Source organism: Poecile atricapillus, chromosome 2, assembly GCF_030490865.1.
Source record: "Poecile atricapillus isolate bPoeAtr1 chromosome 2, bPoeAtr1.hap1, whole genome shotgun sequence".
Classification (NCBI taxonomy): Eukaryota; Metazoa; Chordata; class Aves; order Passeriformes; family Paridae; genus Poecile; species Poecile atricapillus.
Genome location: NC_081250.1, coordinates 92,735,912 through 92,755,747, shown reverse-complemented (window position 1 = coordinate 92,755,747; position 19,836 = coordinate 92,735,912). Strand labels below are relative to the sequence as shown.

The 19,836-nt window shown below is 38.1% G+C and overlaps 1 protein-coding gene across 1 annotated transcript in view; it reads left to right on the top strand.

Moving 5' to 3' along the window:
• The window catches only part of LOC131575534 (dynein axonemal heavy chain 5-like), a 149,094-nt gene that overhangs the window by 74,569 nt on the left and 54,689 nt on the right, over nucleotides 1–19,836 (top strand). The window contains exons 49-59 of the mRNA XM_058831122.1: nucleotides 79–315; nucleotides 828–995; nucleotides 4,875–5,081; nucleotides 6,384–6,713; nucleotides 8,375–8,581; nucleotides 8,669–8,911; nucleotides 9,606–9,760; nucleotides 11,432–12,096; nucleotides 13,301–13,581; nucleotides 13,952–14,167; nucleotides 16,722–16,889. Coding sequence (XP_058687105.1) covers nucleotides 79–315; nucleotides 828–995; nucleotides 4,875–5,081; nucleotides 6,384–6,713; nucleotides 8,375–8,581; nucleotides 8,669–8,911; nucleotides 9,606–9,760; nucleotides 11,432–12,096; nucleotides 13,301–13,581; nucleotides 13,952–14,167; nucleotides 16,722–16,889 — 2,877 coding nt within the window. The remainder of the gene's footprint in view (nucleotides 1–78; nucleotides 316–827; nucleotides 996–4,874; nucleotides 5,082–6,383; nucleotides 6,714–8,374; nucleotides 8,582–8,668; nucleotides 8,912–9,605; nucleotides 9,761–11,431; nucleotides 12,097–13,300; nucleotides 13,582–13,951; nucleotides 14,168–16,721; nucleotides 16,890–19,836) is intronic.

The following is a 19,836-nucleotide window of genomic DNA, read 5'->3' as shown; positions in this document are numbered from 1 at the left end:
ATGGCATCTATTTTTCTCTCTCTGATTCTTTGATTGGTTCAAGGAGGACAATAGTTCTGTATTGCATCCACTTTGCAGGGTTTGCTGTCTGGCCAAGACGAGAAGCAGCTCAGTGAGGAACATATTTCTCGCTTGTTTGTTTTCTCTGTGATGTGGTCAGCTGGAGCCCTTCTGGAGCCAGATGACAAGCTGAAAATGGAGCTGTTCCTGCGGAAGCACTTTGCAGTGAAAGAGCTTCCAGCTGTGAATGGAGAGGAAACCATATTTGAATTTGGTATCAATGCCTGTGGCCAATGGGAGCACTGGTCAAAGAAGGTTTGTATGCTGCAACATGATAAGCTTTCTTAATGGGTACACAAGATGTATTTGGGAAGAGACATTTTATTTCCAAACATACATAATTTGGTTACGAAGATTAACCCTACCAAATTCTCAGGAGCTTCTTTTTTTGAATCATATTTTTTCTTTTCCCCATAAATACCTTCAGCAAAGAATAGAAGGGTGTGTTTGGAAGAGCTTTGGAAGTAAACCAGAAATGATCTTAACTCTGTATCACCCTCTATCTCTATCATCCTGCTCTTTAAGAAATTCCAGCAAGGAAAAGCTTTTATCAGGCACTGGAGGAATGAAAATATCCTGTTAGTTGAACACACTTTTAGAAAAGCATGACAAGATACTGATTGATTACGAAAGGATACTTGGCTTTCAGGAAGAAAAGTTTTCCTGATGTAAATTTTATGAAGTACATTTGATTTTGTGCTCTGATGCAAAGTGATTGTGCGGGCAGATTGTAATTCTCAAACTTTTTGCATGTCTTTCTTATGCAGGTCCCTGAATATACTTATCCTAAAGATTCAGTACCAGAATATACTTCCATTCTTGTTCCAAACATAGACAGTGTCCGAACAGACTTTCTAATGCACACTATAATGAGGCAAGGAAAAGCTGTTTTGCTAATTGGAGAACAAGGAACAGCAAAAACTGTTACGATTAAGGTAGGCGGAACAGAAAAATGTATGTAATATATTAGTACCATAACATTGCAATAATATTGGCACAAATGTTAAGTTGAAGTTAAGACTAGTTTGATTGTTCTTCAGAGTACATACTAGCATTCCTACTGAGGCATTTTGCCAATACTCACATGGACTACAAGCAAAAAAACCCAAATCTTTTACACTTCGATATAAAGGTTTCTTTTAAACTTTGCTAACTGTGACCACAAGGTCAGATAATAAACCCTCTTTCATATGCTTTCTTTTCTTCTGAATAGTCTAATGGAAGATTTTGCTAAGAAAATGTTGATTCTTGGAGGATTTTTTATTTTCTTGTGCTTTGTCAGTGGTGCCATGTGTGAACTGAACTTTTGTACACCCTTGTTGCACAGCCATTCTTCAAAAGCCAAACAGAAGAGAGAAAAAGACCTTCCTTCTTTAGTAAGGGTGGTTTTCAGAGGGTAAATTTACTGTTTATTATATGGTCTCTCAATTTCTTCACTGAAAATGACGTGTTATTTCTCTAGAAGGAAATACAGGATTGCTATTAAATTAACAAATGCATGTTTTCTGTATTATGAAGTGGTGCAGGTTAATCATATGAGATAAAAAAATTAATCACTTAATACAGAAAAGTCAATAATTAAAATGCTGAACAAACCCAGGCGTCTTACCAAACTTGACATCCCTTTTTTTAAAAAAATGGAAGCATAATGGAAACAGCAGGGTTTCTGCGTTTTGCAGGGGAATGTGTGGATTCTTTGATCAACGAGAGGTAGCTAAATAAAACTCATCTACTGTTGGGACAGTTGAGTTGGTTATACAGGCATCTGTACCTCCACTGGAGGATTTGCAGAGGTCTTGAATTGGAAAATAGCTGAAAAACACTGGCCTAAATTGACCTTTGGCTTTCTTAAAATCTGGAGCCATTTTGTGTGCCCTGGCCATGTGCTCTCTGAGCCCTGATGGAGAGCGAGTTGTACCCATGCCAGCAGTCATTAATACTGTTTTTTCAGCCTAGCTGTCGATGCCAACAGGTGTAATGTCAGCTTCTGTTCCTGGCACCAGCTGGAGAACTATTTTAGCAAAGTGAAGAGGCGGGGTCTGGGTGGTGGTCTTGATATTCTGCATACTGGATTTTGTCCAAATACTGGCAACCTTGCTGAGCTGCCATTCCTGTCCCTAAAAATATTTGGAACTGATTCTTGGTAGTTGCTTACACTGAGTCTGTGCTATAGAGCAGGGTATGTGCCTTACACAGGGGAGCATAATGCCAGCAGATATTTGATCTCACGTAAGGTTAGGAGTGAGTGTTAACTGCCTTCATAACTGTTCCCCTTCTGCTTTCATCTTCTGTAGAATTTTGTTTTACTACACCTTGTGGAAACTTCCAGATATAAACAGTTGATTTAATGAAAAAGTAAAAGAGTCATAATACAGAACACTTCAGGTAGTAATCTCAATTAATCTGAATAATCTTCAATGTTGAATAAAGAATCAGTATGAATCAAAATAAAGAACTTAAAATGGAATGTTAATTTAAGACCTTTATTCTCTGTACTATTAATTCACAGATTGCAAAAGAATTCAAAAACTAATATTAAATTGGTAAAGGACATTTGAAAATTCTCTGACAGTTTAACTAATAAAAGTAATCCTATTCAATACCCTCTTCTTTTTCAAAGATAATTCTCATTTCTGTACTGTGTAATATTACTGTTACCATGAGAACATTCTGAAATGGCATAATGAATAAAACACAAAATGTGTTTTTTAAATGGTTGAGAATTCATAGTTGCAGTTTTTTGTCCTCAGCCAGCTGCAAGACCCTTACCCAGCTGATTGCCTCCCCGTTCTCAACAGCACAAGGGTTGAGGTAAAGACAGGGAGATCCTCAACTCACCAATTACTGCCATGGGAAAAACATTTGAATTGGGGAACACGTTTAAAATTTATTTCTAATTAAAAATAGAATTGCATGGTGAAAAACAAATACTGAAAACACCCTCTTCTCACCTCTCTCTTCTTCTCAGCTCACCTTTAGTCCTTCATCCCTGAGTCCTCTACCTCCTCCCTGGCCAGCAGTGCAGAGGGATGGGAAATGGGGGCTGTGGTCAGTCCATAACGGCTCCACTCTGCCTGTCCCTCCTACTCCTCATGTTGCTCCCTCCTGCCACATGGGATACAGTTCTTCATGAGCTATTCCACCATGGGTTCTTCATGAGAACAAGTCCTGCCAGCAAACCTGCTCTAGTGTGGGCTTCTCTTTCCATGGGTCTGCAGGTCCTGCCAGGAGCTCCAGCCTGGGTTTCCCATGGGGACACACCCTCCTTTGGGCATCCATCTGCTCCAGCATGAGGTCCTCCATGGGCTGTAGGTTGATCTCTGTTGCACTGTGAACCTCCATGGAATGCGGGGGACAACCTGCTTCACCATGGTCTGCAGCACAAGCTGCAGGGGAGTCTGGGCTGGAGCCTCCTGCCATTCTTACTGCTCACACTTAGGTGCCTGCAGGGCTGATTTTCTCACTTTTTTTTCACTTTTCTCTCAACTGCCAGGCAGTTTTGCCCTTTCTGACACAGACTGAGTGTCTTCAGTGGGTCTGCTGAAAGTGGCTGGAACTGTCTGTGTCAGGGAAAGCCCTGTCCTCCTCTTGCCAGGGGCTGCCCCACAGCACCACTGCCAGCACCTGGGCACCTGCACCTGGCACATGAGCTTTGTACAAATTGCTGGAGCCCTGAGAAGAGATCTGAGCACTGACCTGCACCAACCCCTCAGCTGTGAAGAGTACATACCATAGACAGGACTGTTGCATATACATTGCATGTGTAGGTTGTCATTTATGTGAGGTCTGAAAAAACCTATTTCTGAAGGGAACCTTTTCTTAAACTGATATCACTGTATCAACAAAATAAAAACATTCACCAAAATGTTTTGAGGTGTCCTAGCTGTATCTTCCTTTCTGTTGTCACACAGAGTGTATGTCCCACTGGAGTTCTTAGACCTCTTCATCAGCAATGATAAAAATTTATTTTTCTGAGGTACCAAAATGGGAACATTTCTAGTCAACCCTCTTATACAGAATTTAAATGATATTCAACTTTGTCATCATTGCAGAAGAATCAAATATATAAAAAGAAATTATGTTGGAAATATAGAATTTTTAGTGTTATTTCTAAGCTCCAGGACTTCTAAACAAAATATTTTCTATGCTGTCTCTCTCTCTCTCTCTACATATATCCCTTGGTGTGAATCCAGGGTTACATATTTTTATTAGAAAACCTTACTAAATATGAAAAGTGGAACTTTGTTGCTTTGGGGCATCCTCAGCAGGTGTGGGAATTGTACATATTCATAAAATTCAAGGATTACTTTCTTCATTAAGAGAAGATAGCTATCATTAAGTGTGATGTAGCTGGTTTTAATTTTACACTGCCATTCCTTTACACTGCTTTTGTTTTAAGAGTTTTGGTTTTGTAGTGTACACATGAAAATAGATTTGGTTTTTCTCTTGTTCCTTGCGGTCTGCTGTAATGGATCATCACTAACAGGTTAAATTTAGAAAAATCCTGACAATTGCTAAAGCAAATTTTATTTGCATCTTGAGTTGACATACATCTACTTGTTGTAATACTTAGTGAAGTCTATTAAGAGCTCATAAATTTTAATACTTAAAAATTTTATGCAAAACATTAACTGACAGTTTGCTTGAATTTCAAGTTGCAGATGGTGTATTTATCTTAAACAAACTGTGTTTCGAGGCTTTGAATTTAGTACCAGGAATGAGATTTTTGCAGGGCTGCTGAGCATCTGTGTCTCCTTTTTGTCTTAATTCACCTGGAGTTATTTATGCACTTTTAAAAGTGGTTTATCTTGCAGAATTACACAAGCAAGTATGATCCCGATGTTCACTTGACCAAATGCCTAAACTTTTCCTCTGCAACTCTGCCACATATGTTCCAAAGAAGCATAGAAAGTTACATAGGCAAAAGAATGGGCGCTACACACGGTCCTCCAGCAGGGAAGAGAATGACTGTTTTTATTGATGACATCAACATGCCTCTGATTAATGAATGGGGTGATCAGGTAAAAGGAAAATGTTAACATTTGGGAGTTGGTGGTCTTACCAGTGTTGCTGATGGAAATACTGATCTTTGGGTTGAAAAAAATGGAACAGGTTAGAAAAAAGGTATCATAATATGGATTAGAACAAACATGTTTACTATGATTTACTAAATCATAGTAAATGTTTACTAAACAATTTCTAAATACAATGTTTACTAAAAACAATTTCCCCATGCCAGTTTTTGACGTGACTAATATGCTGTCAGTCCCAAAGGATCAAGGACAGTGTCAAGCCACTTGGTGCAACCATTGTAGTATTTAAGCCTTTTGGTTTGGTTGCATACAAAGCTAGTAAAGTTTCCAAACTAGCAGTCCTGAGAACCAGTCTGGGAAAGGAAGCATGCAAATCCAAGAAACAGAAATTTTCCTCTGATCTGCTCTTGACTTTACATTGCAGTTACTACTATGTGAAATCTAAGCTGGTGGTGAGCCTAAAGAACAAGACTTATGAAGAAACTGGGGTTGTTGAGCCTTTAGTAAAGAAAGCTCAGAGGAGATCCTATTGCTCTCTGCAACTACATGAAAAGAGGTTGTAGTGAGATCAGCATTGACAGGAGAAGGGGAAATGGCTTTAATGTGTACCAGGGAAGGTTTAGACAGGATATTAGGGAAAAATTTCTTCACCAAAGGTGGTGGAACAGATTGCCCAGAGAAGTGGTGGCATCACCATCCCTGGAGGTATTTAAGAGAGGTGTAATGTGGCACCTGGGGACATGGCTTAGTGGTCGATTTGGCAGTACCAGTTTAATGGTTAGACTCAATGATAAAATGATCCTTTCCAACCTAAACAATTCTATGATCACAGTTGACGTTAAAGATTAGCAAGCTGTCTTGAGGTATTGATGAAAGAATACTTATAAACCTATAATGAAATATAGGTCTGAAAATATAACTTAAATAAAAAATAAAATTCTGCTGAGAAAAAGCAATTTCCCTGCTTTCCCTGAGCTCCGTACTCATTGCCACTCAGTGCAAGTGGACGTGTGACCACACATTGTGCTAAATAACCATTCTTTGTCACTATCTGAGCACTTGTGTCAATCTGAAGGTATAGTCTGGATTGAAAATTGAATAAACTGTCTTAAATTGAAATTATGTAGATTCAGTTGGATGTCTGACTTCATGTCTACAACTACGTAGCACATGAAGGTTACAAGCAGCCAATGCACTGCATCTGAGTTCTTGGTTGCTGTGTTGCATGTTGACAACCTTGAAACACTGAATTCCTCCATTCCTTTTCTTTTTGTTTTTGGCTATATTTAGATCACCAATGAGATTGTAAGACAGCTGATGGAACAGAAAGGTTTCTACAGTTTGGAGAAGCCAGGGGAATTCACGAGTGTGGTTGACATCCAATTTGTAGCTGCTATGATTCACCCTGGGGGAGGTCGGAATGACATCCCACAACGCCTGAAACGCCAGTTCACCATCTTCAACTGCACACTGCCTTCTACTTCCTCTATTGATAAGATATTTCAAACAATAGCTGAAGGCTATTTCTGTGAACAACGACATTTCCCTGCAGAAGTATGTAAATTGGCTTCAGCATTAGTATCTACAAGTCGAAAGGTTTGGCAAATGACAAAAGCAAAGGTAAGATTGCATCTAGCAAGCCCTTGAAACATCTGACCCAGGCGTTTTGTATGTCGTGTGCACTTGTAGTTCATTTTGTGAAGCTGTGACCTATGGGTGTAACTGCTGGCTGATGCCTCTGTTCTGAATTGGTTGCCCTCAGCACCAAATTTTTTCAGTGATGAAAATCCTAATCACATGCAGTGTCTTCTGTAGCTGATATAAGCATCACATTATATACATGTAATATAATAAGCATTGGTGATAGGAAGGTTGAGAGATCTTCCAGTTGAGAAAATGCTAAGACCACAGGGAAGCGGAAGTTAAAAATTAGATAGGAATCTTCTGTAAAGCTGTTTGGGATTGTGAGAAACTTTAGAGATCTGAATTTTAGGAAAGAAGTCAAATTTGGCAGAGAGGGAATCAGTTAAAAAACAAATAAAATCTGGTATTTAGTAATCTATAAATATTTACTTTTTTCTTTTCAAACAGACTGTTAAAAATATTTGATTGCAATTCCTGGGCAAATTTTGCTTTGAAAGAGACAAAAAATATTAGGTACTGAATGAAATTTGAAAAGTACAAAACTACATCATAGAAATGTGTGTCAAAATTTTTCTTCTTCTGAGAAAAGTGGAGCAGAGTGGTGGAAAGACAGGGATTTGTTAAATTGCTGTCCAGAAAAGACTGGTCAGAATTTCACAAACAACTCACTGTAGACCTATATTTCATCTACACAGAGAAATAGAGGAACTTCTAGTGAAACTATTGACTATTCACTATTGACCAATATATTCAACAGAATTGGCACTTATTACTACTAATTAACTCCATTTCCTAGAGAAAATGTAGCTTTTGGTAGGTTGTAAATATTTTTCGAAATACTGTTTTCTCAAATCCCTTCCCTTCCCTTCCCTTCCCTTCCCTTCCCTTCCCTTCCCTTCCCTTCCCTTCCCTTCCCTTCCCTTCCCTTCCCTTCCCTTCCCTTCCCTTCCCTTCCCTTCCCTTCCCTTCCCTTCCCTTCCCTTCCCTTCCCTTCCCTTCCCTTCCCTTCCCTTCCCTTCCCTTCCCTTCCCTTCCCTTCCCTTCCCTTCCCTTCCCTTCCCTTCCCTTCCCTTCCCTTCCCTTCCCTTCCCTTCCCTTCCCTTCCCTTCCCTTCCCTTCCCTTCCCTTCCCTTCCCTTCCCTTCCCTTCCCTTCCCTTCCCTTCCCTTCCCTTCCCTTCCCTTCCCTTCCCTTCCCTTCCCTTCCCTTCCCTTCCCTTCCCTTCCCTTCCCTTCCCTCTGGAAGAAAGGGCAGGAGCAATGCCACAGGGCAGGCAATACTGACAGTTTTACTGTGGTCTTCAGTGCCATCATTAACTTACCTGTCTCGCCTACCCTTCAGTGCATGTTCCTGGGACTCAAAACATTCAAAGAAACTCAAATGAAACCTATGTAAAATTAAAGAGCTGGTTGTTGCTACTGTCATTTCTTCATTTTACAGTTGCCTCTTAAATGCCAAGCATGTATGTCTCCTTTAACGCAGGACTGAAGTTTGTGAAAATATCCACGTTTACTTTAGTAGAATTTAGTGGAATTCAATTCAATTGAATTCAACATTCAATTTAGCAGATTTTTTTTATTTTTATTTTAATTTTAATTTAGCAGTTATTTGAATATAGTTCATGACATTATTTTGTAGATGTTACCAACTCCAGCTAAATTTCATTACATCTTCAATTTACGAGACCTCAGTCGTATTTGGCAAGGAATACTTACAGTTACTTCTGATGTCTGCCAGAGCATCAGTGTTTTGGTAGCCTTATTCCAACATGAGTGCCGACGTGTTATTGCAGACAGGTTCATCAGCCAAAGCGATAAAGACTGGTTTGAAGATATGATGAGGAAGGTAAGGAAATAATATTTTAGTATTTGCCACAGAAAGAGGCCAATGGCACATTTCATTACTAAAGCAATCTTTAATATATTGTTGTAGATTATTTCTGAGGAACATGGTCAAAATCTGTTTGGACATAAATGCACAGAATTATACTTTGTGGATTTCTTGCGTGATGTCCCAGAGGCTGCTGGAGATGAACCTGATGATGCAGAGTTGAAGGCTCCTAAAATTTATGAGCCTATCCCATCTTTGGATTACTTGGCTGAAAGATTGCAGATGTTCATGCAACAGTACAATGAAACTGTCAGAGGATCAAAGATGGATTTAGTATTTTTCAAGGTATTACTGCTTGTAATTGTATTAATACAGAAAGTGCCTGGTCTTTTGCACTTAGTGATACATAGATCTTGTGTGGTTCTATCACATTGTTTTGGAGATAGCTCAGAACAACTAGGTTTTTTATACAGTGCACACTGTGAATATCATCTTGCTTTCCTGAAAGTCACCTCCTTGTCAAAGGTCTTGGTGACCTTTGACCTTGGTGACCAGAATGCTTTCTTCAACCTTAGATTGGGTGGTTTGATTGAATTTCAGGGCATTTCAGATTAATTCTCTTCCCAAGATAACTACAGCAGTCAAAGAAGAAATGCCTACAGTGCACTAGTATTTTACTTTTGTCAGTCTGTGTAGAGAGTTTCTAAATAGGTCAGCTAAAAGGCTAGAGGAGTTCTTTCTGCTTTTCCTTCTGTCCCCTAAGGGGCATGCCCTCAGCTCTGCTGATGACAAACTGCACATATGACATTGCTTCATACAAGCTTGATATAAGGGCATTTCTCTTGGGCTAGCCCTGCTGCTTACTGAAGTCAGGGAGAAGTCTCCTGTTGATTTTGATGAGTACAGGACTGAGCCTTTGGCACAGGCTCCAGGGAAGCCATCTAGCTGCTGGGAAGAAGTTGCCTGGTGACATGCTTCTAGGTGATTATACAATGCATCATTTTTGCATCTCTTCTTCCCGTTTTCTCTCAATACACAGGATGCAATCATCCATTTGATTAAAATATCACGGATTATTCGTACTCCACAAGGAAATGCACTGTTGGTGGGTGTGGGTGGATCTGGAAAACAGAGTCTGACCAGATTAGCATCATACATTGCTGGATATGAGAGCTTTCAGATTACTTTAACAAGGTAACACAATGCAGTGTAAATGGACATTTGCTTCTTAATTTGCCATAAAAATGAACTCCTCACAATCAACTTAAAGCAATGCAAACCTCTCAAACATTTTATCCCTCATTGTAAACTACATTTCTGGTCTTATGTAGCCAGACTGCATTATGACAATTTCTGTCAATGACTTTATATTTTGTAGTGCTGGAATTCTGTAATTTATAGAAATTTGAGGTGAAATGGAGTAGCTATTGCCTTCCTTCAGTGTCTCTTTTGACATAGAGTTTACAGGGGTAAGCAATGAAGACCAGCAGTTTATTCTCCTTTGCAAACTATTTAAAATGCTGAGGAATATTCTTTAGAGAGACATATCAGGTTTATGAATAATGTTATGAGGTTTCTGATGAAAGGAAAGATAAAGACAGACATCACAATCTCTTCCTGTGTCCCAGAAGCAGAAGAAAGGAACACTGAGAACAAAAATAAGGAGGGAAAGAAAAAACCTAACGTGATAGAATGGAATTCCTAGATTTCCAAGATTAATTAGGCAAATATCATAATGGCAAGGAATATGGATGGAGGAAGAATGAAATTAGCAGTGAAGAGTGGATGCTGGCTCATGTTCTAAGTATCATTTGCCATAACTAATGTTAGATTATTGAACCAGATACACTGCTATTCTGACTCAGTAGAGAAATTCTTATGTTCCTATCAGAATACCACAAATCACTGTAATAACTATAGCTGACACACACAAACTGAAGAGTTGGATTGTTTTAGTGCTTGCTTTACAGGTATTTATAGAGCAGAAATTAAATGGAGCTGAAAGACAATTGGGACACTTCCTGTGTGGCATATTTATATATGAAGAATGGTTTGTGTGTTTATTGCATGAATTATTACGACCTTGAAGAGATTCTTGGAAATAAGAGATTGGTTACAGAGAAAAGAAGTTTCTAATTTCAGCTTTACTTGGCTAGGGACAAAATCTGCCATTTTATTAACATTACTTCATTTTATATTGCACAATCTGAAATGTGTAGTTGAATTTGTATGGTCTTGAACTGAATCTTACTTACTCTGGACACCAGCTATAAGACGCATAACAACAGAACCAGGCATGATCTCCATTTGCAGAAGAGCTTATCAGCCCAAGTGATAATGTTCAAACATCATATCTGGGGCTTTATTCTAGTTTTAAACCATATAACACAATAAACCCCTCAGTTTAATTCTCTCATGTCTCTTAATGATTTCCTCTAACCTGCTCTCAATATCTTCAGAAGATAATCCAGCTGTATTTGCGTAATAGTTATAGATATCAGAACCTACTTGACAACTTAATCCAACTGTATTAGCCTATTTCCAATAAAGAATTTACGTCTACAAACCATGGGGATACAAAACAGCATCATAATTGCCTTAGATACAGTACTGCTCTCACCATACTTTTTCCCAGCACATTATTTTATTTACTTCATCTCATTTCACATGATTTATATTACTGATCATTCACTTTGGGAAAATGTTTAAGAAAAAGAAACCTAAAAAATGTAACCAGGACCTATGATATAAATTTCTAATCTAGATTTTTTTTCTTGCCGTAAGGAAGCTGATCCAGATGATACATACCTCCTAAGATGATCTGTAATTCTTGTTCTCTCTTTCCTTAACCCTTTCCTATTCCAGAACATATGCCACCAACAACCTTTTGGATGATCTGAAAACGTTGTACCTCACTGCTGGGCAAAAAGGAAAAGGTGTTGTCTTTATATTCACTGATAATGAAGTCAGAGATGAATCTTTTCTTGAGTACATGAACAATGTTTTGGCTTCAGGTGAAGTCTCAAATCTTTTTGCACGAGATGAAATAGGTGAAATCACACAAGACCTGATTCCAGCAATGAAGAAAGAGTACCCAAGGCTTAGTCTCACTGGGGAAAATATTTTTAATTACTTTCTTGCTCGAGTTCGGAATAACCTCCATGTGGTTCTTTGTTTTTCTCCTGTTGGGGAAAAATTCAGAACTCGTGCACTCAAATTTCCAGGTCTGATTTCAGGCTGTACCATGGACTGGTTCCAGCATTGGCCTAAAGATGCCCTTGTAGCAGTTGCACAGCATTTTTTAGCTTCTTACCATATTGAGTGTACAGATGAAGTGAAGCAGAGTGTTGTTAACACCATGGGAACAATTCAAGATATTGTAGCTGAAAAATGTGATGAATACTTTGAACGATATAGGAGACGAACTTTTGTGACACCAAAATCTTATCTGTCCTTCATTGGAGGCTACAAAGCTATTTACAAAGAGAAGTTTGCCAGTCTTGGGAGTTTGTCTGAACGCATGAGAACAGGTACTGTAAAAGCTTCTTGATTTTTGTTTCTTTCTTTGTTTTAAAAGGGTGAGAAGAATCTAAAGAAAAGGATGTAAAATCATGGATGTAGATTGTGAGCTTGTGTTCATTTGGAAGCAGGCTGATATATTTTCTTCTGTATTGTGTGTGATTAAAAAATATGCAGAGGTTTTGTTTCAATGAGCTTTATGAATGTGCAGATTAAAGAGAACTTTGGGAAATGGAAATAGTATTAGTTAGCAGTTAAATGCCTGAAACTCCTGCTTTGACATGTATTTCAAAAAAACTACTGAGTTCCTAGTTTTCACGTGTAAGCATGCCAAGAGTAAATCTGAGAAAAGGTAATTAAATGCTCACATCCAGTCCCTCTGAAGAATTTTGTAAAGAAACAGGTATATGCCAAAGGTAAAATTTGAAAATTGTTGCCCTGCACATGGTCATACATGGTAAGCAATTAAACAGTCTCCTAAACTGAATGCTGTTTTGAAGTGAATGTGAACTTAAACTGCTTTCTCTCCCACCACTGACAGTTGGAGACCAGACCTATGTACACATATGTCCAAAGGTAAAGAGTGGCTGGCTGTATGGAAGAACAAATATAGGGTTTTTTGAATTGGAAAGATATATATGATGCACTTAGATGCATGCATTTATATATGAGGATGTTTATACTTAAGAGATTTTATCGTAATTTGTTCAAATTATTGGAGCATTGCAGTGCTCAGGAATCTGTAGATTTTACCCCCATCTCATCTGGACCTTCATGTAATGTTGAATTTAGAAGCTCAGCCTACTCTCCTTGTGTCTTCACTTTCATTGCCAGGTTCCTCTTCTTTGATTTGTACAGAGTGCAGCCTAGCACTTTTTATGTTCTCATGGATTTCAGGAATTTCACACACAATTGTTAAGAGTGTAATTTGCCACAATGTTTTTTGTTGTGTGTGTGTTTAATATTTAGTCTCTTCTCATATATAAGAATATAAATGAGTGATCAAGTGATCAAGTGACAGATTCTGAAGGCTTTTATGCATTAAAAAAATAATAAAAAATCCATTGCTTAATTTTGGTGTTTAACTAATAGGATCACTCCCTGGGGTTCCTAAGTATTAATCTGAGTGACTTATTTTAAATATCCACATTGCTTTGGTGAGGTTACTCTGTCCACAGGTCTTCCTGTTGCTAAAATTGAGTTTGTCCACCACAGGTCTTGAAAAACTGATGGAAGCTGAGGTTTCTGTAAATCAGCTCTCCAAAGAGCTGGTTATGAAGGAGAAAGATTTGGCTTTAGCTTCAAAAAAAGCTGATGAAGTTTTATTGGAAGTAACTCTGAAAGCCCATGCTGCAGAAAAAGTAAAAATGCAGGTACAAACGGTAAAAGACAAGGCTCAGGCTATTGTGGATGACATTGCCATTGATAAATCAGCAGCAGAAGAGAAGCTTGAAGCTGCAAGACCTGCCCTGGAAGAAGCTAAGGCAGCACTGCAGGTCAGAAGCAAATACATTCTGAACATGTATGTAGTTAATTATTTTTATGTGCAGTAATATGGCTTGTACTTCTAATGTGGGGGACAGAGGGGAAAGAGGATTGAAAGAACAGCACTGGCCTGTAACTCCTTGTAGAAAAAACCCTGAAAACTGAAAAGGGGAAGAGGTAAGATGGGAAGTACTCTACTGTCAGGTAATAAAGCAATCACAGAGTAGGACTACCTTTAAGGACTTTCTGCAGTACTGCTTCTGAGTGACCTGCAAACCTGCAGCAGTTGCATTACATATACAGTCTTCCCAAAAGAACATAATTCTTTGTAATCAAGTGACTCCTTAAATAAATGGACTATTTTCTTCTACAATTTTTCAGACAATAAAACCTTCTGACATTGCAACTGTTCGCAAACTGGGTAAACCTCCTCACCTGATAATGCGGATCATGGACTGTGTGCTGCTTTTATTCCAAAGGAAAGTAGACTCAGTGACACTAGATCATGACCACCCAGGTGTGAAACCATCGTGGACTGAGGCTCAGAAACTAATGAACAATTCAGGATTTCTCAGCATGTTGCTTACTTTTCAGAAGGTAAGTAATTAGTAGGGGCACTACTGCTTCAATAATTATCTTCAGAGTTCGTATGAAAGTGTCTTCTACCATCAAAGGCAGTTTGAAACAGTTTTGTCTATCTATAGTTGCAGATGCTTTGTGACTATACTTCTTCATTTTCATGGTTCATTATCTCAGTAATTGTTCTCCTGGGCCATACAGTGGTTTCTAGCAGACAGAAGTATCCAAAGCTCTAGACCAAATCTTGAGGAGCTTAGTGTTATCTTATTCAATTAGTTCCTACTCCCAAGTAGGAATTTGCCTTAAAAGGGCCCACTCTTGGTTTTTCAAATGGCTCACCTTCTCCAGTGCTACCGGGCCTGTTTGCCTGTCTGTCTCCAATTTGCTAGGAAGCTAGCAGGAAATAACAAAAAAGTGAGCAGGAAAGGTAATGAAATGATTTGGGAACTTTTGGGGTTCTTTCACTAGAAAAATAGTGAAATGAAGATTAATATTACTATCAACTGTAAGAAAAATAAAAGTGAATAGGTTTTTATTTCTGTCAGGACAGAAAGTTTTGCAACAAGGTTCACTGAGCTGTGAGACAAAGGAAAATTCTCTATAGGGAAGAGAAGAAAGTTGTCACATATCCAGAAAAAGACCTAGGGAAGAATATGAAATGGCAGAATCATAGCCCAACTTTATAATCCAAGAGACCAAGCAGATTTCAGCAAAAACTGGCTTTTCTGCAATGTTGCAGAACATACTTTCATTTGTACACTGATGTTTTAACCTACTTAGCTGTGTATTTTGCTGATGTCTTTTCTAAGCTACTGGAGTGTTTTAATTGTGAAGATCATTTTCACTATCCCCAGGAGCCATTTCTCCCAGAGAGCCATATTGTGGAAACTTGCACTGCCTCTGTGGACAGTTTTTTTCCTGGGGCTCTCACTCTGGTCACTTTTCCAAGTGCTATCTTCACTAAACAGAAAGAGAAAATTAGTTTTAAGATAGCAAGGACTAATTATGCGCTCCTTACTCAAGCTTCTGTATAATGAGACTTCCAGTTTTGGCACTTATTAGTAGTGTATACATTCCTGCTGGTAGTTGGCAGCACATTTAATTTAGATGAGTCAGAACAATTTCTGTGGGCCCGAGTTCTTGCAGGAAGTGATACCAATGAATGTGGGTTTCAGAATACTACTTCACTCCCTGATGAGTCCTTCACATGCTGTCCTCCTGTCCCATTTCTCATTTTGGGTATACATGACAAGAAATCTCATTGTGTCTGGAGCTCTGAGTAGACTATGCAGCTTACTTGTTTGTGAGATTTTTGTTCTTTCCTAATATTTTTTAGGCAATGAAAATCAGTGGATGAAGAAGTTCATTGAGTTCAAAATTAATTACTTAAAAGGAAAAACATTACATTTTCCAAGCTTTTCAGCAGCGATTTAGGTCACTGCTGATTAATCTTTGCTTCACCTTTGGCAGCTTGTTAGCTCATTATTTTGAGTAGGAGAATAAAAAAGTCAAAATTTTTGTCCAGCACTATTTTATATTTTAGTAAATGATCATAATGAAAACATCACCATGGCTGATCTGGGGAGTAATATAGAGAATATCTTTTTTTATTAGAGTAGCTAAGGATCTTATAAGTACAAGGCAGTCCTTTTTGCTGTGCAGAAAAACAAGAAAAGGGTAAATTGCTTGGCAGTATGAATGGTGGATGATTTTTAGATGCATTAAAAGAAAGGCATTAATACATTGCCAAAAAAGGGGAAGATTCATAAGATGTCTATTGTTAAGCAGTCATTTTTAGCCTGTATAAGCTCTTCTACTTTCTGCCTTGCTTGAGGAGATGAATTCCATTTTCTTCTGACACTTACATAATTATAGATTAACCACCATCATCAAAGATCTGGCTTTTCATGTTCTCAGCAGATTGTGAAAGGGGGGAAATAAAACTGGGGTTAGAATAACAGCTGAAAGAAATTTCTTTTATGGTTAAGGAAAAGGGTTAGCTTCAGTGAAGACTGTGCCTTGCAGTTTCACCCTTTTCCTTCTGAAAGCTGCATGTTTGGTTCCTTCAGTTGTGTTCACACTGTCTGATGCCACGGTGAGCCTGTTTATGGAGTTAAACAGAAGAAACTTAATCAGTAGATTTCTGACATATTTCTGTCAGTTTCCAAATTAGATCACTAAGCATTGGTGAGGGTATTAAAAATGGGGCGAGGACATCTGGTTGAGGGGGAAAGGGAAGAAGATGCAGTGTTTTAGCAGCAGTAACATAGAACAGCTTAAATTGTCATGGAGCTACGGAAATCTTATGTGTCAAATAGGGATATTAAATGCCAACTCAAGTCAATCTGTTGCAACGGAAGTAAGAGTTATTTTCAAGAGTTCACAAAAACTACTAATATAAAAAATATAAAATATAAAAACTACTTTATAAGAGTGAAAGGCAACCGTGTTGCTTTGTTGATTTATTCTGTAAGAAGTGACACCCCTAGGTTTTAAAATAAAAATATTTATGTGAAGCAGACCTTATTCAAAAACCCATTTTAAAAAATAATTTTTCCTTTCCATTGACTAGGATTCAATTACAGAAGAAACTGTGGAGCTTTTAGAGCCTTATTTGGATATGGAGGATTATAATCTTGAGACTGCTAAAAAAGTGTGTGGAAATGTAGCAGGCCTTTGCTCATGGACACAAGCAATGGCTTACTTCTACGGAATTAATAAAGAAGTTCTTCCTCTTAAGGTATTTTGTATTGATAATTTGTTTTTGGTTTTTTTTGAGAGATTAATATGGTCAAGTGGAAAAAAAAAGTCATATTATTTTGGCTAAAAAAGAGATTCTTATTTCTTCACACCTGGCTGTTAAATCAAGCACACAGAGGTTTAATATGTCCTGGAAACTTTTTCCCCTTACACACAACTACCTTGTTACTTGTGTGAACACAGTATGAGTCAGTCTAGCTGTACGTGGGAGATAATGATACCTTCTCTGTTCTCAGAGTGGATGCCAGGCACTATGGATTCAAGAAAACTCCTCAGTCCTACTGGCCTGGGAAGGAACCTACTCATTGTGGTCATGGTAGAATCTGGAAGAGGAGAGTAGAGACCAGTCTTGGCACAGAAGCATTCTTTAAGGAACTTAGCTGTAATTCATCTTCCTAAAAAAATTTTGGAGTTTCAAGCTACTACATGGTAGTGTACATATGTAATAAAGAAAGTAGTTGCGAGGTGTGGAATTCTGTTGAAGCATTGGACTGAAGTAGAAAGGGATCAGCCAGCCTTGTGTGCATTCCTACAGATAGCTTTATTGTCTTGGAAATGTTCCATTTATGACCATACTGAAAAAAAGGGACTTTGCATATTTATGTAATGATTTATAGTCATTGATCCCACAGTGAGTTTCATGGCTCTTTTCTGAAGGAATACATCCAATCCGTTATGCTTCCACTGCACTCGTGTTTGGTTTGCTATTGAATAAACCACTGTATCAATGGTACAGTCAAAACTCTTGGCACAATCTTTCAGCATACCTAGACAGATCTGATTCAAATATGTTTAAAGCATATTTTTTTTTATTCAAGTAACTCAAGAGAATGCTATATTTTTGTGATATATAAGTAACTATTTCCTTTTCAAATAATGGGATGTTCACTAATGAAAACAGAATTTGAAATGTTACTGTTGAGAGCTATAAAAGGGAGTAAGACCTGGGGGAAATAGTGGCTTTATATGCAAATGCAACCCTTAAAGTTGCAAACATGCTCTTGTAGTTTTTATTTGAATATATATGATTTAAGATTACATATAAATTTAGCTTTGTGTTAAAGCATTTGCATTCTTCTCACACTGTAGCTGATAAAAAATGAAACATGCATATCTTGGCAAAGTTGTGCCTATTGTTAGGTATAGCGACAGTCACAAATATTTTAAAAACTGAAGATGACAGAGGGAAGGAGGAAGTGTTTAAACTATGCAGGAGATATTGCAGGAAGCAGTGGAGTGATGCTAAGAAAATAATTGAAAATAAATGTACAATTAAACGACATAAAGTGCTAACCCAGGCTAATCCATCCAGTGCTAAAAGCAGGTTTACTGAATGAATTAATCAAGCTGCTTTATCCTAACTGCTGTTTTAGGATATAAATCCCCTTCAACACCTGCAAAATGGATTCAATATATTTTTAAATTGCGTCTTAAGTGAAACTCATTGCCTCATTTATCTTAAATATGACAATCTGTGAAAAGTAATTAATAGCGACTTATATTTTAGTAAGTACAGTGTGCAAAAATTACCCAATTCCTAGGAATGGATAGTGGCATTCTTTAGATAAATGACCTGCAACCCAAGGGTCATTCGTTAGATTTTCCTGTAAACCTTCAGCACGAGGATGAACCGTTCCTCCCCAGATTGCTCCCCAGTAAACTAGTCTGCTGTATTAACCTGAGAATTTTGAAACACCATCTGCTCCTTATCCATTATTTGAAGAATATGAGAGCAGAATGGAGAAGCCCTGACTTTTGCTGTGATACTGTTAGCCTCCAATTAAAATACTGTGTATAGGAGTACAATTTCCCTTAAGGATGTCTCCAATGACTTTCATTAAGTTCTCCTTAGGTTCTTATGGTGATCAAGTGAAGTTTGTTTACAGTTTATAAATTTTTTTTTATATTGAGTATTGTCCCAGTCAAACTCAGTTTTAAGTATGAGACTTTATTGCCTTTTCTACTTTCATTTTTCTCCATGCTGAACTAAAAACCATATCAGGCAATGAAAGGAAATCTTGCACCTGAAGAAGAGGTAATAGTGAAGGAGTGTTGAAATTTGATAGTTGTCCATTTAAATAAGCGTGTCCTTGACAAGGTGATGCCCACTGGGCAGGAAAACAAGCATGCATGTCTGAATTCAAGGCCCACAATAACTGTGGAAGGAAAGCATATACTTTGTGGGGGTAAAGGGGAGGATTAGATCACCTCACAAAACAGAGTGAGGTCAGGACATGTAACTGAACAGAAAATATGGAAAGTCTTTCACTAGATAGTACAGACTGTGAGAAGTAGACAAGGGATATGATTTCTGAGCTTTCGAAGGTTTTTTTAATCCCAAAGAATGGTCAGTGATAGCAAAGAAAGTGAGGCCAAGATTTTATTAATGTCAGTCTTGCATGGATCTGTTTGCATGTGTACATATGTATATGTGTATGCATATGTGCATGTATAAATGTATGTATTTTTTTAAAATTTGTATTGGGGAGGTAAAAACACTGTCTTTGGAAAGTCTGCAAGATCTGTGTATGTCATTGCCTTTTTTACAATCTTTCCCTAAGTAATGGTGGTTACAAGTGTATCATGATATTGAGTCTCTGGGAAAGTTGCTCCAAAAACAACTGAGCGTCTATAGGAAAAATCTGCAGTAATCTGGGACAGGGGCAGTTTTGAGACTACATTTCCATTAAGAGTTTTCAATCAGATGCCACGTGCCCAGAGCAGGACTGAAGCAAAAGGCCAAGATGAGCACTTAGTACATCTCCAGAAGATCAGCAGCAGAGTCACAGAGCCCAAGTGCAAGAAGCCTTCTGGCCTAGTCCAGCATCACTGAGTGCTGTAAGAACACTGTAAGAACAATGGACTTTGAAAGCTGAAATTCCATGAGAAGGGAAGTGCTAGGACAGCTCCAAATCATCCTTACCTGT